Consider the following 27,993-nt stretch of genomic DNA (forward strand, 5'->3'; position numbering starts at 1 on the left):
GAGGATCTTGTTTAGAGTGTAACTTTTGTTTACATAGCTAAATACTGAGCACACTTAAAAGATACCATTATTAAAATATCAAAGCAGCTTATGCCACACCATGCACCCAGTCTGTCTCATTCCTGTATCTGAGAAACTATGCTCAGAAGTCCTCCAAGCACTGAAAGCAGATGAAACACTGCAACTTTATCAGGCCACAGAGAGCATCAAGTGACAGAAAACACAGAATACTTCTTTGAAAAAATAGCTTTTAATACAAAAGGAAATAACAATGATGATGGTAACTAATGAAAATCATCTTTAATCTGCTTTACTTGATCCTCCAACAATGTTGCACAGGATTTACTTCAGAAGTAGGAAGACACTCAGCAGGGGCCCTGCATCACTCCACCAGCTTACATTTGAATGAGAGAAAGCATTCCTACTTCATATCTGAGGGTGAGGACCAACAAGAGGTACTGGATGCAGACACCTCTTGTTCACCACAGAGATGAGTGCACAGGGAGAAACTCTGCTAGCTTCCACTCCACACAAGCAGTGCTGTTGCTCATCAGCTAGAGCTTCATGTCTTACTGAGAGGCTTTTGGAACTTGCTTTGAAGGAAGACCCTGGGGACACGCAGCTCTTCTTTCCTGTTCACCGTTTCTCGCTGCACGTACTCGTTGGCCACTTGCTCGTAGCCCTCAGCTCTGAAGAGCTGAGACAAGAACTCTGCAAGAGAATTTAGAAAACAACCAGATGAAGTTTTAAAACACCAGTCAGCATCTGTACAAGGACACTCTTCTTATGTGCTGCAGCATGGAAATCAGACAGGCCTTCAGATTTCTAGCTGTTCGATGCAGACATGGATCCGCTTCAGAGACACCAACACAAGTGAGGCAGCTTGGACAGCAGGGGCTTGCCTGAGGGATGCAGCTGGGTCTCCAAAACCTGCCACACCTCTACTTTCACTGGCCCTTGTCACTCCCCTTGTGCCTGACACCACTGTGCTTCCACTGCCTGCAGCTGACCCTAGCCAGCTGAACACATCACTCCATTTAAAGGCTGCCTGAGAGAGACCACCCTGCACTGCCAGGCATAGAATCACAGAATCATAGGATGGTCTGGGTTGCAAGGGAGCTCCAAGGATCATCCAGTCCAACCTCCTCTGCAGTCAGCAGGGGCATCCTCTGCTAGAGCAGCTTGCTCAGAACCCTATCGAGCCTCACCTTGAATATCTCCAGAGATATCTCAAGGTCCACAAGAGGGCCACAAAAATAATCAGAAGGCTGGAGCACCTCTGCTAGGAGGAAAGGCTGAGGGAGCTGGGGTTGTTCAGCCTGCCGAAGAGGAGGCTCCAGGGAGACCTCCTGAAAGGACTACAAGAAGGCTGCAGAGGGACTGTTTGCAAAGGCCTGCAGGGACAGGATGAGGGGCAGTGGTTTGAAATGAGAGCAGAGCAGATTGAGATTGGATGTGAGGAACAAGTTCTGCACCGTGAGGGTGCTGGAACACTGCAATAGGTTGCCCAGGGAGGTGACTCACGCCACACCCTGGAGATACTCAAGGTCAGGCTGGACAAGACTCTGAGCAAGCCACTCTAGGATGTCCCTGCTGATTGCACTGCTGGCTCACGGACAGCTGCTCGGCATCCAACAGCCCCAAGTCCCTTTCTTCAGAGCTGCTCTCGACCCACTCTGCATCCAGCGTAGAGCTGTGCCTGGGATTGGCCTGACCCAGATGTACAACCTTACACTTTGACTTGTTGAACATCTAAGTGAGTGTCTAAGGCAATTCCTTCATGTCTCTGTGCTTCAAATTCTCCATCAATAAACTCAAACAATTTCTCTGCCTCCTAGAGCATTACAAGCAGTGAGTGACAAACTGCTTACTCACACATCACATGGAAACATGTTTTGCATCATCTTTACTCAAAAACCAGGAGACAGAGTGACCACAGCTAGCAGCACTGTCTCAGCAGGACTGGTGCACAAGCTTCTCTGCACTGTCATCATGGTTCTGCTTTAGAAGTCACTGACTTCCTTAGCTGCCCTCTCTGGCCTCTTCGGGAAGCCTCACCTCACATACCAGAAACAGCCTTGCAAAAGAATGGTGCCAAAGAACTGCTGAGTTGCTTCATGAGTTCTGTTACTGAACATTGGTCATCTTCTCTTAGACAACAAATCTGAATGGAACTCATCAAATTCAGAAGCTGCTGCTCTTGGTGCATTTTAGCACATCTGTGCAAAACAAGACCTCCACAGGCACACTGGCAGCTCTCTGAAGAAAGCTGAAACAGCAGATTCACAGAGAAGAAAGCACACTGCAGGATGTCTCACCTTCAGTGAAAAAGTAGGATCTTGTCCCATCTTGTCTAACATAAAAGTTTTCTCCCAGCTTGCTGCCAGACTTGAACCTGAGCATGGCATGGTCGTACAGCCCATAGTCTCTGAAGAGGACACACTTGCCTGGTTTCAATACCTGTCACATAACACAGAGGTGCTGCCATGAGAAGAATGGATTTAGCCATACCTATCTTTGTAGACAAAGACAGACACATTCAGCTACAGCCCAGACAAAGCATTGTAGTGACAGACATCTTCAATTAATTCCCTGTACCACACAATAGCTGTCTAGAAACTGGATACTCTGCTCTGGTGTGACCCACACCTTCAATACTGCCTCCAGTTCTGGTGTCCCCAGCATAAGAAGGACACAGAGCTGTTGGAGTCAGTACCAGGATTAACAATAGAACTTAGAATACCAGGAAGGTTTTTTTTTCCCCCCACATGTGAAGAAACAAAGTTATTGCAATATAAGAAGACATTTAAAAAGGAGCAATTTCAGGAAAACACGTTGTGGGTTTGAGGGTCATCACCTCTTTGGTGATGAAACCAAGCCATGAAGAGTTTAAAATGTAGAAATACATGGACCAGTGGCCATGCTGACTTTAGACATCTGATGCATCTAACTTCCCTGCCTCATCAAATACCAGATTTATTTGTCAGTGCAGAAAGGGAGTACTTGCCACTTGCAAATTAGTGCAGAACCTACAAGCCAGACAAATGAGCCAGGCATCTCCAGAGAGAAAACAATAATTAGCCTTTTCATGTGCTCCAGCAAAGCACCAGTCCTCACTTTGGAGAGCAGCTGGAGAAACACCAACAAAAAAATCCACCATTCCCTTTCCAAACCACTGGTGATGAGCCAAAGAGGATATCTGACAACAGAACCCCCCAAACACACACACTGCATAAACACAAAACCTGTGGCCTCTCTCCCTCCCCAGTCAGTGCATGAACAAGCTCAGAACAATCCCAGCTCAGCCGTCTAAAGCTCCCTCCGGATGTCAGCAGACAAAGGCAGCCCAGGCAGATGAGGCTCTCCAGATTAACACTGATCTCTGAGCACCCCACTTCCAAACCACTACAGATCAAGTGTGTTTAGCAGTGACATCCCAGCTGCAAGTCCCTGCATCTTCTGGAAGTCAGGCTTGGTTCACTGCCATTCACCCCTTATCAACACAGACCTTTCTGCACTCCAAGGACCTTATCTGCAGTGCAGGGCCAAGGACCTGAGCCACCCTCTTCTTCTGTGCATGGCATGCAGCAGGCCAGAAGCCAAACAACATCACAATGCCAAGAGAGGGAAGAAAACACATTGCAGAACATCTTCTAGCCCCATATAATATATGAACAGGCCAATGGAATACAGTATTAAAGATCACCATTACAAGAGGAGTTGTTTTGTCAGGGAGGAAAAAAAAAGTACTTTCAAGCTAAAAAGAAGGAAAGTGCTTTAAAGGCTGTAAACTTACCTTGTAAATGTTCCTCAAGACAAGATGCATTTTGTCAGGATGAATGGCAGACAGCACAAATATCAGTGTGACAATATCCACAGACTCTGCTGGTATATGCTGCAGGAGATCATCTCTGGTCAGGTCGCACTGGAACACTTGACACCTTTCTGGGCTGTACAAGGCGTTTTGCTAGGGAAAGGAGAGCAAGCTCTGACTGAAAGCTGGCACCATGAGTCAGTGCAACACAGCAAAACACTTGGGAAACTCACCAGCAGAGCGACACAAAACATGGTGGCAAAAGAACTTTAACCTCCAGCAGGTGTCTAGCAATCAAATTCCTTGCTGCACACTACCCTAGAGAACCTACAGCCACTACAACAGACTGTTGTCAGGAACCTGAGCAGAAATGGGCAGTAAGACAGGCCAGAAAACATGCCAGACTCAGTTTACTGCTGCTTTTATTCTTCAGATGCCATTAGAAGAAATTCTGTATTACAAGGTCATCAGAGTACAGCTCTTGAGCTACAAGCAGACTGCTACCAGTTGAGGTTCATGGCACACATCCTGCACCGGATCGTTCTATCCCATTGTTTGGCTGGGTAGGAGGAACCTTGGCTTTGGCTAGAAAGTTCAGTGCAAGCCATGGAAGCAGCCTCAACAAGGCCACCCAAAGCCAAGGGTACATACCACCCACTCTCATGAACAAGCACACCCCCATATTTCTAATCAGGTTGCCCAGGGAGGTGGTTGAGGCCCCACCCCTGGAGACATTCGAGGTGAAGCTTGACAGGGCTCTGGGCAAGCTGATCTAGTCAGAGCTCTGGGCAAGAGGCTCTGGGCAACCAGTCTAGAGGATGTCCCTGCTGACTGCAGATGGGGCTGGACTGGATGACTTTTGGAGATCCCTTCCAACCCAGACCACTCTATGATTCTAGGCCACACATTTCCTGGACAGTAATACTCATAGCCCTGTTGTCAGGGCTCTCCTTGGGCCTCTCCCTTCCCCACAAACACCAAGGGCGAGCTTCCATCCCAAACAAACTCTGCTTGGACTGCACAGTCAGCAGAGAGAGCAGTGCTCTCAAAACCCCCAGTCTTCACCAATCATTCAGGTAACACACATATATTACCATAATGGTACAAGTGGATGCTGAAAAAATAGGTCTTGAGGAACAATTTGGCTTTTTGGCCAGGAGCTCTACCAAAATGGGTCAGTCTCCATTTTCTGGCAAAAGCTATCTCCCCCTTCTCACAAAAAATAGAAGGCAAGAGAAGTCTGTCCTTCCAGTCACTTGTCATTCCTGGAGCTTCTAAAGATGCTCCAGGAGAAGTTCCAAATATCACACCAACCTTCACATACTCAACAGCTCTAGGAGAGAAATCACAGGCGTATGCAAACATATGCAGATCCTCTTCCAGGAGTGGAAACAAGCAGTTCCCAACCCCACAACCAGCTTCCAGAATGGTCAGTTTCTGATCTGCAAACTGGGGAAGAAGAAATGCAAGAGAAAGCACATTGGTTTTGTTCTCACGACATGAGCAGACACTGTTCAGTCAGCATTTAAAATGCTATGATCAATTGTAATTGCCTCTGATTCAAAAATGGAAGTGGGTATCCACTGGATAATCAGACATCACGAAACAGAAACCTTGACTTCTGCAAAATCCCCACTCATTTCAGGCTATCTTCATGTTTCTTTAGTCATCCGCCCCTTAAGCAATCCACAGCCTCTTGCATCATTTCTGCCTTGCCTTTCATCCAGCTATAAGGAACAGCAGATGCATCTGGCTACTCCCCTCAGTGATGCTTTGCAATTAGCCAGTAATTCTACTTTAGTGTAAGGCAGTGCTCTGGAGTGCACCAAGCTCCACCTGCCAGTAGCACACGCAGTGAGCCAAGGTGTCTATTTAGAACACAAAGATGTATTACACATTTTACTCTTAGCATCCAGGATGGGTCAATTATAAACCAAAACTGAAGTGATACATCTGATTCTGAGGAGGGGAGCTTTGATATAAGGAAGAGACTACACTGCAAACTTCAGTGCTCTGTTATAACTAAATAATGCAAACAATCGACCCCATCTTATAGGGGAGCACATAGATCTCACCTCCCGGCATGCTTTTAACTCTTCAAACTCTCTGGTTGTCCAGTGCCTATCTTTGAAGAAGTTGGTGCTGTTTCTTTTGTAAAATAGATCCCAGTTCTTCTGTGCCTCTTTCTCTAGTTTCAGTTGCTTGAACTCAGACACCAAAACCTGATCTTTTGCCAGCCTCTCAGCTTCTTCTGGGCTAAGGGTTCTTGCACTATGGCCTTTTCTTTGGGAAGCACCATCTTCAGTACACGTTGTTATGTTTAAGCAACTGGCTGATGTGTTTTCTTGCAACATCCTAGATTCTTTCATGCAAATATGAAAGCCAAAGAGCCAAGGCTGACTTTTTTTTTCCTTTAGTATATCTTCTCATCATTTAATTTAGGTAAAATGAGGACCTAGAAGCAGAGGGGGGGAGGGGGGGAGAGAGGAAAAGTTACAGTGTGCGCTTATTATAGTTTTGGAGTGAACTTAACGTGAATTTAATCCTACACACCCCAGCAGGGCCCGCGCAGGCAAAACGCCGGTACTTCTTCATAGGACAAGTTGGAAAACCAATGAACACCCAACGTGCTCCTCTCACTGCCCGCTCTGCGCCCCCAGAGCGCTGCGGAGCGCACTTAGCACCACGCCAAAGGCGCTTTAACAGCAGCCGTTCAGCACACAGAGCCTCTCCAAGGGCTTTAACCCAGCTCCGAGCCCCCAGAGCCCATCTCTGTGCGAGCCCCGCTCCCCCGCAAGGACACCGGCTGCCCGCTAGCTCTGCGCCCCAAGAGAGGCCGGGCCCCCACCATACCGAGGTCCCCGGCAGGCAAGGCCCCTCCTGCCCGGCCCAGCCCTGCCCAGGGCGGGCAGCGCCGGGCTCCCCCCTCTGCTGAGGGACGCCCCTCGGGGACCCGCGCCCCTTCTGCGGGGCCAGCGGCCGCCGCTCAGCCCAGCGTCCCCGCCTCGCCCCGCCGTACCCAGCGCCGCCGGCCCCGGAGCAGTTTCCCGGCTGCACTCGGCCCCCGGAAGGGCGCCGGGCGGCAGCGCACGGAGGAGAGGAAGGGACCAGCCGGGCCGTGCGGGGAAGGGACGGTACGGAGCGGGGACATGAACGGCTCGGCGAACTCGCTGCTGGACAAGGAGGAGCACCCGCTGCAGCTGGGCGAGAGCTTCGAGCGGCGGCCCAAGGCCTCCTTCCATACCATCCGCTGTGAGCGCCGTCCCTGCTCTCCCCCGGGCCCCGCCGCGGCCGCCCCTTCCTCCCGCTCCCCTCCCACTCCCCGCGCCCCGGCCCCTGCCCCGGCAGCGCTTCCCGTCTGCCGGGCCAGCCCCTCCTGCCAGCGAGTCCCCTGTCCCCGGACCCCTGCCCGCCGAACGGCCCCGGGGCGGACGGCAGCACCCGTCCGACGCCCCGCCACCTCGCCAAGGCTTCCTCCTGGGGTTTTTCCGCGGCTTCTTGCCCGCTGAGGGCCGTCCCCGTCCCGCCACGAGGGAGCCTTCCTCTCGTCCTGGTCGCCGCTGCGCCTCATTTAAATCGCCACTCCAAGGCTTCGGTCCCCCTCAGTGCCAGTGTCCCCCGTTCCCGTCCCCCTCAGCGCCGTTGTCCCCTCCTCGCCATGTGTTTTCCCCGCGGGAGCCGGCGGGAGGGGATCCGAGCTGGGCGGGCTAGCAGCTTGTGAAGCGTTTCCCGAGAGGGGCGTCGGCAGCACGACGCGACCCTGCCCGCGGACACTGCCGCTGGGTTTGTTCTGTCGTGACAGCTGCAGGACGGGTGGCCGCGGGTCGCCCGGACCTGTCGCAAAGCCTGCAGCGGAGCTCGGCTAGACCACAACCCGGGCGCCGTGAGGCAAGGGGCAAGCAGCGGCCCTGATAGGGCAGGCAGCCGCCAGCGACCCCGGCCCAGCTGCCAGCCGCCAGTGGCTCCGGCAGAGCGGGCAGCAGCCGCTGTCCAGGAGAGCCCGCAGCTCAGGCGCTGCCTCATCAGTGTCAGAACCTGGGCAGGGTCTCCAGCAGTTCAATAACTGGAAGGATATCCGTGCCTTTAAGACACCAGATAGTTCAGTTCCTCTGTTCTAGCATTGGGCACATTTCATTTCCTGTCAGAAGACTGAAGAGAAGCTCACTGTGTCTCTGTACTTGAATTCTGTGGGCAAGAAATTGCCTTTGCTTCCCCTACACGAGAGCAATGTTTAAAATGAGTAGTAGGTTGTAGTAGATAATCTCTGAAGTTCCTTTCAACCTGAGCCATTCCATGATAAATCACCAACAGTAAATGAAAGTAACACTATACTTAGGTTTCAATGGCTCTGTATTAAGGTGGGAGAATTTATATGGTTAACAGGATTTTTGGTTAATGATGCATAGTCCTAGGCTCAGCCTCATGGCCCATGTCTATACACTACGAGAAAGTAATTTTGATGATTCTAAGTCACCCAGGAGCAACTTTGTGCAGAGCTTTCTACCCTGGGCCACTCCCCAAGCAGACGGTCAGTGGCTGAAGCTGTTTTGCTCAGTAGTAAACTCTGGCTAGTGGATCAACACTTGAATTTTGTGCTTCACCCCCCTGGTTATGCATAACTCCCCCACACTAAAGGATCCCATCCCGTGGGTCTGGTGCATGTACCCCTTTATACACAGCACTGGATAGCTTTCTCCAGCAAATCCCCATTTAGAAATCAACACGTTAAACCAGCCCAACTATCAAATGAATGAGGTTGTTGTCTGATAGTGCATGAATTAAACCTCAGCCACATCCAGGTAGAAATGCACTGGGTTCCTACAACTGGAAGTGCTTCAGTAATAAATTTGTTAAGGTATTGCAAAGCCAAAGCTCTTCAGATGACAGCTGGAAGAATGCAGGGTTGTTTCAAAAGAGCCTCTGTATGTTGCATTTTCTACCCATGGCTTTCAAGTGAGATCTCTTGAGTTGCTGGCGATACATTGTTTTTTTTCCTCCTACCTGTTGATCTGGAATGATTTATCTGGGATCCCAGCACTACATTGTTCTCATAATCCTCTTCACCCAAACTACAATAAGAGGATTTTGCAGGCTAAATCTGTTTTGCCCTTCTTAAAAGACTTCATTCCTTTCCAAAAGGTTTATGAAACACTCTACTGGAAATAAAAAAATAATGAAAACAAAGGATTGTCCCTGGGAAACATCTCTTAAAAACAGGAGGCTTTTGGAGGAAGGACTGCACTTGGGTGGACTTGGAGAGACATCCAGGCATGGTTAGCCAAGCACACGCACCTAGTAAGCTGTCCAGATGACAAGAGTTTGTTGAGTCTTTGTGTAGAGTAGCTGTGTTCTGCTGCTTCCCAGGGAGGAAGTGTGGTAGTGATATTCCTTTTAGCTGTAACTCCTGATCCCATGTTGGCAAAGGCACTGGCTCTTGTTTAGCTGGTTTGTTTTATTTAGCAAGCTTGCACATGAAGAAGGTGGGAAGCAATGGCTAGGAATATGCTCAGATGGAAGTGAAGGGTATGATTGGTCTGGCAGCTAAGGCATCAACATGAAGTCAAGTGTGCCTGATTCTGTTTGTTGTGCTGTCAGAGTGAAACCCAGTTAGACATTAACATCTTCCTAATGAGAAGCTATTGCAAGCTGGGGGTTTGTTTTTGTTTCCTGCAAGTGTGCTTTTTGTAGTGGAATTATGGCTTAAATTTGTTCTGAGATAGTAATTTCTTAACTAATACAGTAATTAAAAGCCTTGATGGTGAATATAATTGCACCTCTTCATACCCAGAGATGCTAGAACTGAATGGAGGCTTATCTTAAACCCAAACAAAGTGAACCAACCTTTGTTTGCCTGCTCTTAGTTCACTGTCAACCTCTGTGAAAAGATTACAGCATCTGATATTTCTGTTTGTTTGTTTAGTTGTGTGTGGGTCTTTTTATGGCTCATCAGCATGACAGAATAATGAGGGGGGAATAATTTTAAGTTAAAATGTTCTTAGTTCAAATAAATACTGAAGTGCCTTGTATGGTGGGGCAAAACATTCTGTACAATGTGGCAAAAATACTTCAGATTAAGGTTAGTCTAAAGCTGTTGGCATCTCACCTTGGTCGTGCTTTCCATCTGCAGTGGCTTTGGACTAAGTAAGGTCAGCACCTCTTTTTCCCTCATGAGTGAGATCAGAGATCTCCTTTGCCCTTGAGGAGGTATTGTAGAGGCAAGATGGCTGTTAAATAGCCAGAAATGCCAGTAAGGCTACAGGAGCTGGTGTCACTAGATTGGTCTTTGTCACAGAAGGTGTCCTCGGGTTTGGAACTGGCAGGAGCCACGCAGAACCCCAAGTCCTGAGGCTGATACTCTTGAGATTCATGGTACAGTTTTACACCTGCTTGCAAGCTCAGTTGTCAGAGCCTGAGCTTTGGAGAAGTCTGCTTTTGGTCTTCATGCATAAGGTGTAAAACCTTCCTTTCATTTCACAAAGGAGGTAGAGAATCTACATCCTACAAGGAGTGCCCTGAGCACAGGCAGGTTGGGGCTGGTTGCATTATCCCACCCCACTGCAAATGCTGGCATGTGCTCCAGCATCAGCTGCAATCCCAATCAGTGTGCAGTGGCTCTGGGCAGGGCAGGGTGACACTTCTGAAGCCTTTAAGAAACGTAATCACAATTGTTTCCCTCCTCAGATGATTTTAAGCCAGCATCGATTGATACCTCTTGTGAGGGGGACCTCCAGGTCGGCAAAGGAGACGACGTAACCATCACCCTGCCCCATATCCCAGTAAGTTTGTTACATGTGTCCTTGTGCGCTCTCCAGGGCAGCTGCTGTCTGAGGGAAATGTTCTTTGCACTTTTGTCTGTGTTAATATGAATGGATTTGGTGCTTCAGCAGCCAGAGCTGTGCTGTGTGCCCTTGGGGCAGGGCTGTGCCATTGAATCTTTGTAAAGGGTTCTGCTTGCAGGGTTCCAGCCTGCGCTTTGCTTTTGCTGCCTTCCTTCCTACTCTCCTTTGGATCGCAAGAAGACTTTTGCCTGTTAACAGAAACTGTGTACCTGGCTCCCATCCATTTTTTATGCCATAGCTTCAGGAAGAAAGGCAGAGTAGTTTGTGCTTTAGTCAAGCCTGGCTTCTCAGAAGCCAGAGGCAGGCCTATAAGCTCACTCTTGCCATTGCTAAACTGTGTCCAGAGAGCACAGAGCCTTGGTTTCATTGGTGGGAGCACGGAGCAGTCCTGGTGAGTGGCTGCCTATCCACTTCCTCCTCAAATTATGCTGTAAAGATCTGCCCTGTGAGAGTGGAGGCCAAACAGCAATAAAACAAGTGATCAAACTGTTTATAGCTGCAACTGGTTTGTAATTGAAGCCTCAGTGGTTTCCTTACCGAGACAAAAGCCAGTGCTTGCCTGCTGGCACGGAGATGTTTGTGAGCTGCAGTTAATGCTGTGTGTCAAGCCCATAAAGCAGAACTGTCAGGGATCACTGGTATTGGTGGTTGCGGGGGGCACCAGGCATTTTGGAAGCCATGAGTCAGATCCTTTTGGTGATGTTTATTCTAGCATGCTGGGGTTTAATTAGTAGGTGATGGTACTGTGATAATTTTCACTGAGTGAAGCTTTTTGCCGGCTTCCTCCCATTCTTGTTTTTAATATGGCTTGGGTCACCTTTAGTGCAGCAGGATGTCAGCTGCTGGGGTTTGCCTATAAAAACAATGAGCATGGCTGTGCTGTTTGAGAGCAGGATTCACAGCAGTGGCCTTGGACTGAGTGGGAACAGTGTTGTTCACTCACATTTTGTGTCCAGCATCTGATGAGTCTGATTTGTCCTCCGGTGAGCACGAGCAGTGTCAAGTTTCAGTGTGCTCAGGAGCCCAGGCAGCTGAGGGTGCTGACCACACTGCTCCGTGTGTCCTGCTCCAGGATGTTGTCACCTGCTGCACACTGAGAGCTAGGGAAGGTAAGACATTCTGGGATGGTTTCAGCCTGACAGGATGGACTAAACTGCTTGGATCCTGCTTTGGTTCTTGGTTGCCCAATGACTGGGTAGGACTTAGATTAGGAGTTGTGTTTTGAACTTGTCTAGTCCTTGAGGATACCTCTGATGATTTGTTCAGTGGAGATATTTTGGTGTTCCTTGCTGCTTGGATGATTTGAAGGACTATATGTGGAATGTGTTTGCTACTGGAACAGGCTGCCCAGGGAGGTTGTGGAGTCTCCTTCTCTGGAGACATTCAAAACCCACCTGCAGGCATTCCTATGTGAGCTGCCCTGGGTGATCCTGCTCTGGCAGTGGGGTTGGACTGGATGATCTCTGGAGGTCCCTTCTAACCTCTACCATTCTGTGCTTTAATGCCTTTAATAGTTGTGAATAATTTCTGTTTGTTAAAAAACCCTGATGCATGGAGACAAATTGATTCAATGTCACTCCTTTTATCTGCTTCCTCCTTCTATCCTATGATCAGCAGGATCTGTGAAATGCTGGGTTTGGGGCAGTAACATCAAACCTAAAGGTTTCATTTGAAATAGATGGGTGGGGCTGTTCATTTGCTTAAGCAGGGTTCCATTTGTGCTTATTTTTTTAGCCAAAATCCCAGTCTTTGCTGAGTTAGGAGACTTCTGGGTAGCAAGAGGACAGCAAACAAACACTGATCAATCTGCATTAAATTTGTGCATTATACATTTCCTGGCTTAGTTGTCAACAGCAAGCAGGATTTGACTGTCAGCTTGCTTTTTATTCCCTTAAATGTTCCTTTCCTCTCTCAAATGCAAGAATGATAAAGATGTGACACACCTGTGAAGAGCAGGCTTTCTTGAGACATCCTTTCTGCATCCTATCTGTATCTCTCACTGTGCCTTTGTTGAGAATTCAGATTTTTTCCCCCACCCTTACTGTTCTGAAGCTCTTTTAAATTCAAACATCATTCTGTTCATTAGCAATATGGAGGACAGGAACTGCACTGAGTGGCTAAAACTGCACTGAGTGGCTAATTGTGTTCATTAGCAATATGGAGAGCAGGAACTGCACTGAGTAGCTAAAATCTGACTGAGTTTCTGTTGCTCAGAATAAAGTGTGAAATGAGAGTGCCCTTTTCCCCATTCTCCCTGATTTTGGCTGCTTTCCTAGAGCATGTCCAAATAAGCTGGGTTTTTTTTCAGTGTCTTCTGTACAGTAGCTGTACATTGCAGAGAAGGCTGAGGAGGTCTCCTAGCTGAGAAAGTGTTTCTGTGTGTCCCCTTTGAGTGGCATGTCCTGTGTGCTTGCTGCTGACCACAGATCTTCCTCCTCTTAGCTCAGGTCTGGGGATGCAGCACAGCTGGGCACGGGTCCCAGCCACACAAGCCTGTCCGTATTGCTCCTCAGCCTGGGACATTGGGACATAGCTCTGTGGGGATGTGGGGATTCCTGGAAGGTGTCACAATATCCTGTTTGCTTTGGAGAAGATATGTCAGTATGATGCTGATGGGACTGAAACATCTCCTCTGAGGAAAGACTGAGAGAATTGGAGCTTTTTTGTCTGGGAAAGGGATCTCATCAATGCTGATCAATACTTTAAGGGTGGATGGCAGGAGGATTGCACCAGGATTTGTTCAGTAGTGCCCAGTGACAGGATAAGAGGTAAGGGGCACAAACTTGGACATCAGAAGTTCCATCTAAACATCAGGAGGAATTTCTTTAATTTAAGAGTGACAGAGCCCTGGAGCAGGCTGCTCAGAGAGGTGGTGGAGTCTCCTTCTCTGGAGACATTCATAACCCACCTGGACACATTCCTGTGTGACCTTCTCTAGGTGACCCTGCCTTGGCAGTGGGATTGGACTTGATCTCAAGAGGTCCCTTCCAATCCCTACCATTCTGTGAACTGCATTGTATCCACATGCTGATCTGTCTTTGAAGAAGGCAGCTGTCCTTACATAGATGGTGACAGTTGCTTGTGATCCACTATGAAAATGCTGCCCTTTTGTATAGGTAGAGAAATAAATACAAAGCAGTTTAAATTACTTTTTTTTCAGTTGACCAAATATTTCTTCAGGCAACAGTTCTGCTACACAAATAATCACAACTTTATCTCTTACCCAAAGCCATGCTTTCTGAAGGAGAAACGTCAGGAAGATTTCTGACACTCATCAGGGCCAATTATGCAAATTCTCTTAGGTTACCATGTGGGGAATGAGTCCTGTAAATAAAGGCAGCCAAGGAGAACATGTTTTGTCTCTGCAGAGATGTCTAAAATGCTGAAAGGCATGAGGAAATGTCTGATCTGCTGCACACAGCTGTGTTCTTTACCTTCTCATGAATGAACATTTTCTGCAGGAGCTAAGGATTAACTGCCCAGCTCGGTGGTCAGAGGGCTGCCTAGACTCATTTATCATAATCGTTGGGACAGGGAAATCTAACCAAATGTGTGCTCTCTCTTTGATACCAGGGCTCCACTCCACCCATGACTGTGTTCAAAGGAAACAAAAGGCCGTATCAGAAGGACTGTGTGCTCATTATCAATCATGACACTGGGGAGTACGTGCTGGAAAAGCTCAGTAGCAGCATCCAAGTCAAGAAAACAAGGTAAAGCTGGGGACAGGGCTGCTGATAAGCTTAACTCTTGCTGAAGTTTCTTCTTCAGTCTCTTTTGAACCAGAGCTCTGTTTGCTTTTCTTTTGTAGTGGTGTTTAATTACCAAGCCTTACGGGCTTCATGTGGCCAATTATCTTGCCTAGAAATGCCAGTAGGAGTGTGAATCCAAGAGTGAGGAATCTGGAAGTGCTCTATTGCTGAAAGGACATAATTACAGTTGGCAGTGAAACAAACACCTCTGATGATTTGAAGCTTTGGAAGCTGGGATATGTTTCAGGAATCTCAAGTTAGCTGAGAAAGATCATGGAAATACTAGGGCTGTCCAAAGGATTGTTGGAATTTCAGGTTGTTCCCCGCAGCTTCCTGTGGAAGCAGTCATGATGCTTTACTAATGTGCTCCTAGGGAGCAAGAAACACTCATCCCTGCCTTGGGTCAGTAATTAATACAGTGAAACATAAATCTAAATCATCCAGCTGAGGAAGAACTGTAGAAGTAATGGTGGTGAGGTTTTGTCTGCAAGAGCTGCTGAAACCAGAAACAGTCTCTGACTCTATATTCTTCCTTCACTGTACACAGTGTGTGCAGCTAGAACATTTTTGGTAGCCTTGCTGCTCTGCAGATATCTGTTGTCCCTGATGGTGTTTTTTCAGCATCACTGGACCACAGGCTATTGGGACCTAAAGAGAAAGCAGTTATTCAGACATCTCATGAAGAAGAATCTCTGTTCTTGTTCTGGGCACTGGTGAGGCCACAGTTTGAGTACGGTGTTCAGTTTTGGGTGCCACGGTATAGCAAAGACATTGAGGGGCTGGAGCAGGTCCAGAGGAGGGCAATGAGGCTGGTGAAGAGTCTGGAGAACAGGGCTGGTGAGGAGCAGCTGAGGGACCTGGGGGTGTTCAGTCTGGAGAAAAGGAGGCTAAGGGGAGACCTGGCTCTCTACAGCTCCCTGAAAGGAAATTGGAGGCAGGTGGTCAGTCTCTTCTCTCAAGTAACTAGTGATGAGATGAGAGGAAATGACCTCATGTTTCACAGGGGAGGTTTAGGTTGGAGATTAGGAAAAGTTCTTTTGCTGCAAGAGTGGCCATGGATTGGAACAGGCTGCCCAGGGAGGTGGTGAAGTTCCCCATCCCTGGAGGTGTTCAAGAAACCTGTGGCCATGGCACTTGGGAACATGGTGATTCTATGTGGCCTAGGTGGCAGAAGGTTAAAAGGAGGATCCAGTGCGTATTTTGGGTTTTATTAAGAGGCTGGAATTAGATGACCTTTGAGGTTGCTACTTTCACTGCCAAGGATATTGAGTGTCCTACAGTCTCCCTCCCATCACTGAGTTAGTGAAAGGAAGAAGTTCCTGCCCTGAACTGAGCAGCTAAGCACAGCGTCACGCTGGAGGCTATTTCCCACTAAGGAAACAGCTTAAACTGTTTTGAAGGGATAGTAGCAAATGAATGAGAAACAGGAATGAAATGCTTGCATACTGCATTTAGCAGCAAGAATGATTGCTCCAGTTGAGTTGGCCTCTAAGAGTTTGAGATGATGTAATTGCAAGTGAGAAATCTCATTCTTCTGCTGTGGTTGTTTTCAGCAGGGTTTTGCTACAAGTGGATTGGTTTTGTCATGCAGTTACTTTATGTTACTATGATTGCTTATTGGTTTTGAAAAAGCATAAATGCTAATTGCTGAATTAAAGCCTCCTTTCTTCTTCAAGAAGAGAATTTGGCACCACTGAACCAGTCTGGATGGAAAGGATGTTCTGCAGGGGTGTTGCAGTGCGCTTGTGGATGCTGGCTTGTTACTGAAAGCAGGAGTTGCTTACAGAAAGATGCAGTTCACTGTCTAAAAGGAAGGCATGGGTGACACCCCAGTGCCAGGATGTTGCCAATGCTGATGTCTGTGGTGGGTTTGTCTTTGCAGAGCAGAGGGCAGCAGTAAGATTCAGGCCCGGATAGAGCAACAGTCTGCCCGAGCATCTCAGCCTCCTTCACAGTTCAGAGCCCCAACCAAGCCAGCAGCTGGACCCAAAACTTCTCCTTTGAAGGATAACCCCTCACCTGAGCCTCAGCTGGATGACATTAAGAGAGGTAAAGAAGGGTTTGTAGTTTCCTGAGTTTGGGCTGGGTTTGCCTTTCCTCTTTATAATAAAAAACCATGAGTGTTTATAAAACTGGGGGAATGTTCAGGGATTAAAAGCTGCTACTTGACAGGTTGGTTATCTTTATACCTCATTTTAAGGCCTCTGAGTGAATTATTGATGCTCCTCTGCCAGCACAGATATTGATACAGCAGTCTGCCCTGGCATGAGAGAACCTCCTTTTCTGGATAGTTTTCTTTGTTCCAGACTGTTTCTCTATCCTGAAAAGCAGTCAGAATAAGCATGAATTGGGAAATGTGTGGCTGGTTGCTAGAGCAGTTGAGTGGCAGCAAGCACAGAAGCTAATAGTCTGAGACTTGGTTATGCAGCCGTGGCTTGGAGGAGCTGTCCTGCACTGAGCTGGAGCTGTTGCCAGTGGGGTGGAAAGGGTCAAGTGGCTGCGTTCCCACCACCAGGCTGGAGCTCCTCCTGTGCCCAGCAGTGCTGGCTGAGGCAGGATGAGAGAGAGCAGCCCTGCAGCTTCCTCCTCTGCAGCCTTGGTCACATCTATCACAGAGCTGCTGTGCTTCTGCTGAACCACCTTAAGGGGCTGGCTGGCTGCCCCCAGCCTCCTGCTTAAGCAGTGCTTTGCCCCATGCTTTGCTGTGGGCAGGGCACGCTGTCTTTGCCTGTGTCTCTCCTTTCATACTGGGGTGGTATCTGGCTTGGCTGTAAGAAGAAGGAAGACTTCAAACTGAAATTTTTCTTTGGTTCTCTTGTGTTTCTCCTCTGGCACCAGATGCAGTTATTTTTTGTAGAAGATTGTTCTTTTTTCTGGGTCTCTTTCTCTTTTTTTTGTCACGTGTAGCTATTTTTGCTTGTAGACTTAGCCTGTGTTAATTGCCCAGACTCTGTTAATTACTTAGCAGGGATATTTTTTTCAGTTGAGGTGACATTTTCACTGCTAAGCTATCTGTGTGTTTGCATAGGTGCTGGCTGGCCTCACTCTCTGGCCGCAGCAGTATTTGCAATCCCTGGATGCTGGTCAGCAGGCAGAGTCTCCGTCTGAGGGTGTTAGCCACAGTTCCCTTAGCTGCAGTGCCATTTTTATTTTCTGTGTCATAGGTAAGGAGAAAGATAACAAGTGATAAGAACTTAATCAGTTGTGGATTTCAAATGTCTTTTCTCAGTGTGTGGAATAAGTTCCTTCACCCCTTGGGGCACACCTTGTATACAGACAGCAACTTGTAAAGCTTGATGACGTCGGTCAGCTGTGACATCTCTTCTCCAAGGACCATTTTCTAATGGGCTAAAATAGAAATCACATTGGTTAGAGCTCTCCTAGTAAGTTTTTTACCATCCAAATAAATAACTTTTGAAGTTTTATTTCCACAGTCAAGCAAAAGAACACCTGACTTGTACTAAAAAAAAGGACTTCAAGTTGGTGTTTTATAGGGAGAGTCATTCAAGCCTGCAAGAGAGCACAAATACCTGGGCAGGGATATTTTTGCTTGCAGTATAGGCTCTTTATAACTTCTTTCCAGCATTCATTACCTAGTGCATCAGCATTTCTGAGCCATTTATATCATAAGAAACTACTTGGGAAAAGTAGAGCTAAAATGGTACCGTTGTACAACGAAAATAATTAGTGAAACTTGCCTGTAAAAGCTGTGAGATAGTCTGCAGTGCTGTTACCTGCCCTCAACCTGTCTGCTTATGAACAAGGGCTTCTAAGTTCTGAGGAGACTGTTTTATAATCAGATAATCATAGAATGGTCTGGGTTGGAAGGGACCTCCAAAACTCATCCAGTCCAACCCCCCTGTAGGCAGCAGGGACATCCTCCACTAGAGCAGCTTGCTCAGAGCCTTGGCCAGCCTCACCTTGAAGATCTCCACCACCTCCCTGAACAACCTATTGCAGTGTTCCAGCACCCTCATGGTGCAGAACTTGTTCCTCACATCCAATCTAAATCTGCTCTGCTCTCATTTCAAACCATTGTCCCTCATCCTGTCCCTGCAGGCCTTTGCAAACAGTCCCTCTGCAGCCTTTTTGTAGTCCCTTCAGGTACAGGCAGGCTGCTGTTATGTCTGCCTGGAGTATTCTCTTCTGCAGGCTGAGCAACCCCAGTTCCCTCAGCCTGTCCGTGTACCAGAGCTGCTCCAGCCCCCTGATCATTTTCATGGCTTCCTCTGGACCCTCTCCATCAGGTCAATGTCCTTCCTGTGTTGAGGGCTCCTTTGTACAAAAAAAAGGCAAAGCATAAAGCTGAAATTCTGTGTTTTTTTCTTTAATGGGCACTGCACAGAACTGAGAATTCCCAGAGGAGGTGGCTGAAGGATCTCTGGTGCAGTGACTCTCTTGCTCCCAGTGTGTGCTACTTCAGGGAGTGGTAAGACACAGCCCCAGTGATGGTTTTAAGGTAACCTCAGTGCAAGTTTCTGCTCTCTCCCAGTACTCTCAGATGTACATTCCCAGAGTTCCCCTCTCAGATGAGCTGGGAAAGGAACTTGCAGGTAGGTTAGTTCTCTTTCCCATTACACAGCTGTCCAAACAGCAGCACCTGAGGACAGAGTCAGAGTCTGTGGGAATTGCACCAGTCCTCCCCTGCAAGAAGGGAGGCCTGTGGGAGGCTGTGTCTAGAGTCCTGCCCCAGAGGAACCTTTTCCCTGCAAGCTGTTATGTTGTCCTCCTGCCTGAAGGGAGCAAAGAGAGGGTAAGGGCTTGTTCTTTTGAATACTTGGCTGCGTCTGATGACATTCCATCAAGCAGTGAACATTCTCAGACATTCCCCACAATGCAGCCATTTATGTGTATGAAATAATCAGGGTTTATCAGATGTGTTTGACCACCACAGAAATTCTTTCACTAACATTGACATAATTACAGCATGCCCTACTTGGGGGGTGGAAAAAAAACCAAAGAGCCCAAAAAACCATATTTCTGCTTTGGAGACCCTAAATTCAGTGCTTAAAAATCTGAGCAGCTTCTTGTTTACCTAAAGTCATAGGATGGTTTGGGTTATTAAAAACACAGGCAGTCTAGTTTGGCATCTGGATTTAGGAAGTAAATCGAGGAGCAATCCCACTGTTCTTCAATACTCAGCATGTGGCTGCTGCCTTTCAGCCTCTGGTTCAACCCAACTAGAGCATTTGAAATTGAGCTCTGAACTTTGAACAACAGCAGGTTAAAATGTGTCAAAAGGAAATTGAATTTCTCAAACCAATACATGCTGAGCTAGATGAACTCTCTCCAGCAAATAACACGGAGGCTGAAAAACTTCCCTGGTCCTCTGTTGTGTTAAGCAGTCCAAGGAAGATGGACCTGACTAACAAAGGGAAGAGTTCCAGTTGCTCAGACTTGCTCCTGCAGGGAGCATTGAAACTGTGCCACTTTCACCTGAGAGAAAGACTCATTTAACATGAGCTGGCTATGCCATGCTAAGAAGCATGGTCCCTAGCCAAGGAGCTTGGGCTTCACCTCACTCTTACATGCCTGTGACCTAAGGTGAGTGACTCCTGGCAGCTGTTCTTTTTTGGTCACGTAGAGATGACAATGCCTCATCTCTCCCTGCTTTCTTTAGCCTGTGCCTTCTGCAGGGCAAGCAGTGAGTGCTAACCCTGTGGGTGTAGAGCCTGGAGAAGAGGAGGCTCAGGGGAGACCTTATTGCTGTCTACAACTACCTGAAAGGTGGTTGTAGCCAGGAAGGGGTTGGTCTCTTCTCCCAGGCAACCAGCACCAGAACAAGAGGACACAGTCTCAAGCTGCACCAGGGGAGGTTTAGACTCGAGGTGAGGAGAAAGTTCTTCACCGAGCGAGTTGTTTGTCATTGGAATGTGCTGCCCAGGGAGGCGGTGGAGTCACCGTCCCTGGAGGTGTTCAAGAGGAGATTGGACGTGGCACTTGGTGCCATGGTCTAGTCATGAGGTCTGTGTTGATAGGTTGGACTCGATGATCCTCGAGGTCTCTTCCCGCCTTAGTTATACTGTGATACTGTAACAAAAGCCTCGATGCCGAGTTTCACATCCTGTGTTTAACACCTGTGAATATTGCTCCCTCATGGAAACCTGCCTAGGTGAGCTAAGCCACTGGATATTCCACTTTGTTGGTGGATACAACAGAATTGTTCTCTAATAGTGTTGAGGGCACTTACACTTGGGACAGATGTAACAACGTGGTGTGATTTGGGGTGACAACCTTACTGGCCATTTGGTAAGCAGCAGTTCAGCCCGCATGAGCTGCCGGTGATGGGGTGGTTGTGGTGGTGTTCCACTGTTTCTTTGCAATGGAAACCCTCAGGTGGGTGTGTCTGACTTGAGTAACTCCCCAGGCTGAGAGCAGTCTGTATTTTCCTGGCTTCTCATAAGCTGTATAGCAGGTTAAGGAATTATTGCCGCTCCCCAGCATGGGCAATATTCCCATTTGTTCTCATCTGCCCTGCTGTAAAGTTATCTGATGTCATCCATCTGCTTCTGAGGTTGCTTTGCAATGAGATCTGTGCCTTTGCACTGCAGCAGTTTCATACAGGATTGGAAGTCAGGGCAGGTTCTGTTGTGATCATGCCTATTCTCCCTCTTTCTGTGCTGTCCAAAAGCCTAAATGTCACTGACAGCTGACAGCTGAGATTCCTCCATCTCAAGATGCTTTTGTGAAAATGGGCTGGCTGTTGGCCTGTAGAACTCAACCAGGAGTCCTACTTTGGATGTAGAGCATATAACATGTAGAAAAGACTGCAGAGGGAAGGGCTTTCAGGAGTGTGAAGTATGTCAATTAACAGTAGTGGGGAGGTGAGGGGTTAGGATACTAACCTGTGCCCTTTGCTTCTTTAAGTTCAGCTACAACAGCTAAGCTAAAAGGCTTTCAGCATTAGTTTGTTTTCCTTCCTGTCTCTCTCTTTCATGTGTGATGTTTTGATGTGAGAAATTAATACATGACAAAATGGTTGCATTTGCATATTCTTTCCTCCAATTCCATGGGGCCCTGTTGCTGGTTTCAACCAGATGAATGTCCTTTGATTTCAGAACTGAGAGCAGAGGTTGAGATTATTGAGCAGATGAGCAGCAGCAGTGGAAGCAGCTCCTCGGCTTCGGAAAGCTCATCTGGGAGTGAAGATGAAAGCTCCAGCAGCGAGGGGGAAGAGCCAGCACATGTGTCCCCTTCCCAGCCTCCACACCAGCAGTACAACAACAGGAATGCTGTGGCCAACGGCACCAGCAGGCCACAGGGGAGCAACCACCTCATGAACACGCTCCGTAAGTGAGGGCTGCGGGGGGCTGCTGGCACCACTCCTTTCCTTGGCCTCCGAGGCTAACTCTGTGAAATGGCACTGGCCAGATTTTTTTGTACAGAGGGCCAAGACCTGTCTGAAGGTGTGGAGATGGCTGCAGTTTGCTCTAGATCCTGCAGGTCAAGAAGCATCACTGGGGGCGGATCTGGAGCCCAGGAGGACAGGAATTACTTTAATGTGAAAACACAATTAGATGTAAAGAGTGGGGTTGTCACGTGTCAGTGAAGGGTCTGTAAGGTGCTGTGAATGACACAAAGCTGTCTGGTGGCCATACAGCCTCTGAGGTCTTCCTTGATAGCTGTGTTGCTTTGTCACAGGGTTTGCTCTCTGCTCACTGCACCCTCTGAAAAGTGCAAGATCTGTTTCTAAAGCAGGTTGTTGCATGACTCTCTCTGGAGGGAAAGCATACCACTCAATTGCTCTTTCCTGATGCTAGATCAGCTATATTCTGATTCAGTGGAGTTAAAATAATGCAGTTACAAGCATCTAGAACTTAGTTATCATTAATTGTTCCTAATTCCTCCTGAGGCATGCTTGCATTCATCCTTTGGCAGCCCCAGGAGACTGGTGGAGTTTAAACATAGAAAACTGTAGGGTTCCCAGCTTGGAGGAGACAAGTGCATCACATGGGCAGCACTGAAAAGGCCTGATGGAGAACTGGAGAGGCCTGGCAATCTTCCTGGCAGTCAGGAATGCCTCAGTGGAATCCAAGGATCAACATTTCCCTGTTCCTGGTTGTGAACTACCTCTTTCCAGCTTCTCCTGGGCCAGGCAACAGTATTGCACATGTCAACAAGCCTCTGACTCCAGAAGAATTTGGGAGCTGGAAGGGTAGCTCCTTTTCTCAGGCAACAATTCTTGTCTTTGGATTTAAAATCCTTTTGCTGAGGATTAGTTTGTGCTTGAGTATTCAAGTCAAACCCAAGTTCTGGTTTCATAAAAGGAGAGAGAGGATGGAGAAATCATGCAGAACTGTCTTCACAGGAGCATGGGAGGATGCTTGTGAAGAGCACAAGCATGATTCTTGCCCCCTTTTGTCTCCTCCACCAGATTCCCAGTGCTCAGCAGAGCAGGGTCTGAGGCTGTAAGTTTGATCCATGTCCTGGCTTCTTTTGTCAGTGCTCTTTTTGCACTCTGGAGGGGCCCTTCACCATCACAGCATGTGTCAGCTTTTCCAGCCCATTGCCTTCAGCTGTGAAGGCTTTCACTTTCCTTTTGGTTTATTGACAAGTGGAGGCCTTGCTTTGGCTACCCAAATGGCCTAAACCAAAAATATCTGTTTCAAAAGGGACAGGAGAGCCAGGGAATTCCCCAGTGCTGTGTCCAGAGCCTGGCCAGCTGGAGGCTGTGAAATACCTGGCACAGCTGCTGGCATGGGGAGTGCTCTTCTCCCACCAGGGAGAAGCTTTGGTGGCAGTGGGACCAAGCACACCGTTCAGTTTTGCCTGGATCTGGCCTGGTGTCAGCTCCATGCAGCAACTAACATTGTGGTGAATGGAGAGCAGCTCCATCCAGCTGTCAGGTGACGCTTGCTTTCGCTTGTGCTCTTCAAACTCTCCCATCTAAACCTGACTGTTCTTTGCTTAACTGCCATGAACAGATTCTTTACCATGAAGGCAGTGGAACACTGCAACAGGTTCCCTGGGGAGGTGGTTGGGGCCCCATCCCTGGAGATAGTCACAATGAGGCTCAACAGGACTCTAGGCAACCTGATCTAGTTGAGGATGTCCCTGCTTACTGTAGAGCAGGTTGGACTAAATGACTTTGGAGGTTCCTTCCAGCCCAGACCATTCTAAACCTAAGTTAACAGCTACTCACTGGTGCTGCTTTGTTGTTTTCTTTGTCCCCCTTAGGAAATGACTTGCAGCTGAGTGAGTCTGGGAGCGACAGCGATGACTAAAGGCTGGGCTTTTGCTCCTTCTGTTACATATCCCTGAAGAACTCATGTACCTGGAAGTGATCCTATGGCTTAAGAAGAGGAGCTGGCACAGGGACAGAGTTCCACATGTGGAATTTTAATAGGAAAAAGGCACAGCCCTACAAAACAGCAGCTGTGGAGGGCTGCTTGACTTTGTGAATGAAGTGTACATTTTGTGTATATTCTTATCCTTCTAAAGCTTTACATAGATCATGTACAGTGGGGAAGCCAAGGTATGTCCCTATCCATCACCTCTAAGTTCAGTGTGTAATTATGTGATGTCATCTAAGAGTTTCTTGTTTGTAGAAGACATTCAGCCCATCATGACTTTGAAGAGGACTTTTGTATACAGGGTGAGCATGAGCCAACAACTGAGTTCCAAACCCATGCAGGAGCTGGTGTGTGCACTGAAGTGGGTCTGTCAGAAACTGAGTTTGATGATGAAGTTGATTTCTTTTATTTGGGACTTTTCTAATGCCTTTTTATTGCTATTTATGATTGAGTCAATGGACTTAACTTTTAAAGAGTTGGATACCAGGAATGATAAACCCATGTTCATCACAAAGCTTGCTGCACCAGTGCCTTATAAGCAGTTTATTTAAAGAGGGCTTCAATTCCTGCCATCTTTCCTGGAGGAAGCAATGCTGACACTTCCTCAGATTGCTTCTGCAAATGGGGGCTGCATTTCACATACAGCAGCTGAGAGTGGGATAAAGGACAGACATCAGTCACCTGAACACAGACAAGCAGGAGTGAGATCAGCATCTTCTTTTGCAACGGAAGAATCTCGTTTAACTCACGCACTCAGTCCTAGCCTTCAGAAATATTTAGGGTCCCAGCTACCACTCACAGATACAAGATATTGGACTTAGGGAAATTGGCCTCTTCTTTGCAGTTTCCTAGAGAATGCAGAGAGCAGAGACAACTAAACAATTGGTAGTGAGACAGCAGAAGTCTCTCTCCCACCCCAGTTGTCCAGGCAGACTTTGATCCAAGTTGTTTGCTGGACAGGATCTCTGTGCTTGGCAGGAGTGCACAGCATGTGCAGTGTTTGCCTAAGGTGAAATTCACCCCTGTTCCAGGGGGTTTGAAAGGGACTTGGCTGGGTTATCAGTAACTTCTTTTGCTCACATGAAAAATGAGTGGCAGTGGAAAAGGAGCTCGAGCACCAGGCTGGCTTTTAAAATCCAGGATTTACTGGCATAGGAAAAGTGGTGCCACAGCTGTGGTGCCATCCTGAGGAACAGGAAGCTGAAGTGGTGGCCTCTCCATTCTGCAGGGTCTGCTTTTCTCTGCCTCTTAGTTTCTGGTTTCACTGCTGCTTGTTTACTGAGCTCCTTGCTGGTTTTTATAAGGTGTTGAAGAGCAAGGGGACATTCGAAGGGAGCTTTTCTGGCCTGGTTTATTTTCTTTTTGCATCAGATACATATCTAGGCATATTTTTGCATTCTTGTACATATATTTCAAAAGATTTGGGTTTTTTTAAGTGATTTGTGATGTGGGTCCATGTTTGAACAGACAGCTATGGAATACACTTGATGTAAAGCCATAACTGCTGGGTTTTTTCTTTCTGATTTCCTCCCCCCCTGTTCCTCCTCTGACAGCAGCACTGCTCTGATTTAACAAGCTGGTATCAACAGTGGTGGTGGGGGGAGGTGGGTTACACTTGGGTGCAGGAGAGCTGCATGGTGGCTGATGGTCTAATTAATGCTAATGCTGCTTCTGACTTCTCCCCAGCTGAAGATGTGGGGAAGCAGAGAGGCATTCCTCTGGTGCCATTTCCCAATTCCTGCAGCTTACTCCTGAGTTTCTGAAATGAAAGAGCAGCAGGGCAGTGTTCTCCTGGCTTATCTTTCACTGGCTGCTCCTGCACTCTGACATCCAGGGCATGTCACAGGGAGTTTACTGATGATGTGTAAATAAACTGGATGAAACTTCAGAGGATAAGGCACTACCAGGCTACAGGGATGCGAATCGCCAATCTAATGATGGTTTCAGATCAGCAAGTGGGAAAGCTTCATTCTGAGGATCAATTTCTGCCTTGTTTTGTGTCTACACTCTAGGTCATGTTTCCCTGCTATCCCTCACTGAAAGATTTCTTCCCCTCCCTGTTTGTTGGCAACCAAATCAAGATCCTGTGACACAGCTTCAGCTGTGCTTGGCCTCCCCTGGAGATGCTCTGTATCAAGGGTGGCCAGCCTGTTGTGGTTTAGTCCCATGTCCAGACTACAGCACCTGACTGCCCACAGGGCTGGTGAGTGAGGTGGTGGCTCACAGCCTACTCATGGACAGAAGCAGGACAGTCCCTGTGTGTGTGACCAGTAGCCAGCCTGTCACTTCCCTGCCACCATGTCCTGAGTGGCTCCTGGCAGCTCCTGCCTGAGCAGCTCTCTGGAGTCTCCGCCCATCCCACGTGGAATGTTTTGGGAAGGAGAACTGCATGGAAATGTCATCAGGAGGCAACTTGAAAGGCCAGGAAAGGCAGCTGCCATTTTGTTCCTTTTTTCTTAGTGTGTTTTAAAAGCCATTTCCAACCTGGCATTGTGACTGGGGGGGGGGTTGTGTCTTTAAATGTCATTGATTACCAAACTGTGCACATTGCCTGTCCCTTCCTGTTAGATGGTTCTTTATTTGCTCATGATTGGTGGCAGGTTTTATTCAGATGGAAACTGGAATTCAACTTGCTTGCAGAAAAGCAGCTCTGTAGAAGGCTTTTAATTACTTGGCAATATCTTCAACATGCTGGAGAAGTCAGTTGGCTAAAATATGTTTTGATTAAACCTCTTAATGCAACCAAGTATTCCTGATTATTGCTGGTAGGGTTTAATCCTCTAGGATTTTAGCACCAGCAGGTCTTGCCACCTTAGGCTGGTTTTTCCACATCAAGTAGAAACATCCCTAAGGTGCCAGTTAGTTTAGGTGTGAACTATGCACATGGAATGCAGCCATCTGAATGAACTAAAATGGAGACAATATTGCTTTGCCTTTGTGGGTGAGATGCCTGCTGGGGATGGTGGGGTGAGGAGTTCAAGGCAGCTCCAGTTACTCACAGTTCTTCTGTTGAGTGACCTGCAGTTTGGCTTGCCTTGAAACTTGACCAGAAACATGGCCTGCTTATGGCTGCTCCCATAGCTAGAATTGCTTTAGGAGTAGTAATTGATAATGACTTAGAATAAGAATGGCTTGGGTTGGAAGGGACCTCCAAAACTCATCCAGTCCAAACACCTGCAGCAGCAGGGACATCCTCCACTAGAGCAGCTTGCTCAGAGCCTTCTCCAGCCTCACCTTAAATATCTCCAAGGATGGAGCCTCAACCACCTCCCTGAACAACCTGTTGCAGTGTTACAGCACCCTCGTGGTGCAGAACTTGTTCCTCACATCCAATCTAAATCTGCTCTGCTCTCACTTCAAACTGTTGCCCCTTGTCCTGTCCGTGCAGGCCTTTGCAAACAGTCCCTCTGCAGCTTTCTTGTAGCCCCTTCAGATACTGTCAGGCCACTACTAGGTCTGTGTGAAGCCTTCTCTTCTGCAGGCTGAACAACCCCAGCTCCCTCAGCCTGTCTTCACAGCAGAGCTGCTCCAGCCCTCTGATCATTTTCCTCTGGACCCTCTCCATCAGGTCCATGTCCTTCCTGTGTTGAGGGCTCCAGAGCTGGGCACTGCAGGTGAGTGTGTGGAAAGTCAACACTTCAAATTTCATAACTAACAAGTCTATTATTTTTGTAGTAAAAACTTTGGTTTCCAGAGGGACAGATCCAGTCACTTGCTTCTCTGTTGGCCACCTGCATGCAGCAAACCAAAGCAGGAACTTTGCTCTGTGAGTGCCCTCCTGACCTGGGCTAACCACTGGCATGGAGGTAATTTGTATGACCTGGGCCCCTTCCAGCTTCTCTGCAAAAATTCTGAAGAAACATTGCTTAATCCCAGAAGGAGCATCTTGAGCTTTACTGAGACACTCTCAGTATGGCATTAATCTATGAATCATGCTGAATAACAACACATGATCAAAGAGCTAAGAACTAATCTCTCTTTTCTTTTTTTTAGTATGTTTTCCCACAGGAGGAACTCCCATTTGCAGAGCACAAGGAGCATTCCTGTGTAATGCACACAAGACTCCATCTCATACGGTGCCAAATGGCTGTGCCAGGTCAGAAGGGAGGCTGCCAGCAGCAGAGCCAGGGCTGGGCTGCAGGTCTTCTCATCTCACCCTAACAACAGTCTCATGCCCGTGACATCAACAGGGACTCACCCTTGCAGGAAGATGTCCCAACAGACTGAGGCTGCCAACCACTCTGGCTTTCAGAGAAGAGCTTTTAGTTGCAGACGAATCATAGAATCATAAAATGGTT

General features: G+C 47.8%; 2 protein-coding genes across 9 annotated transcripts; one reads left to right on the forward strand and one right to left on the reverse strand.

The window, feature by feature from the left end:
• Positions 1-278: 278 nt before the first annotated feature.
• Positions 279-7,490, reverse strand: METTL6 (methyltransferase 6, tRNA N3-cytidine). Of its 6 annotated transcripts, none has more exons than XM_068156979.1 (6): positions 7,275-7,490; positions 5,890-6,269; positions 5,129-5,263; positions 3,797-3,967; positions 2,319-2,460; positions 279-711 (listed from the first exon to the last, which is right to left on the reverse strand). In XM_068156979.1, the coding sequence occupies exons 2-6, from the start codon at positions 6,181-6,183 to the stop codon at positions 563-565; spliced, it is 891 nt and encodes a 296-aa protein (XP_068013080.1). In that variant the 5' UTR covers positions 6,184-6,269; positions 7,275-7,490; the 3' UTR covers positions 279-562. The 6 variants fall into 6 exon arrangements, with proteins under 6 accessions (XP_068013080.1, XP_068013081.1, XP_068013082.1 ...); XM_068156980.1 differs by having other exon boundaries at positions 7,256-7,490; XM_068156981.1 differs by having other exon boundaries at positions 7,218-7,490.
• Positions 6,841-27,993, forward strand: EAF1 (ELL associated factor 1). 3 transcript variants are annotated; one of them, XM_068156987.1, is made up of 7 exons: positions 6,980-7,066; positions 8,954-9,109; positions 10,496-10,590; positions 14,227-14,363; positions 16,285-16,451; positions 21,461-21,691; positions 27,371-27,993. In XM_068156987.1, the coding sequence occupies exons 2-7, from the start codon at positions 9,085-9,087 to the stop codon at positions 27,463-27,465; spliced, it is 750 nt and encodes a 249-aa protein (XP_068013088.1). In that variant the 5' UTR covers positions 6,980-7,066; positions 8,954-9,084; the 3' UTR covers positions 27,466-27,993. The 3 variants fall into 3 exon arrangements, with proteins under 3 accessions (XP_068013085.1, XP_068013086.1, XP_068013088.1); XM_068156984.1 differs by lacking the exon at positions 8,954-9,109 and having other exon boundaries at positions 6,841-7,066; positions 27,371-27,991; XM_068156985.1 differs by lacking the exons at positions 8,954-9,109; positions 27,371-27,993 and adding an exon at positions 23,580-26,437 and having other exon boundaries at positions 6,845-7,066.

This window comes from Melanerpes formicivorus, unplaced genomic scaffold, assembly GCF_026170545.1.
Source record: "Melanerpes formicivorus ecotype bairdi unplaced genomic scaffold, bMelFor1.0.p_v2 SCAF_35, whole genome shotgun sequence".
In the NCBI taxonomy this organism is placed as follows: Eukaryota; Metazoa; Chordata; class Aves; order Piciformes; family Picidae; genus Melanerpes; species Melanerpes formicivorus.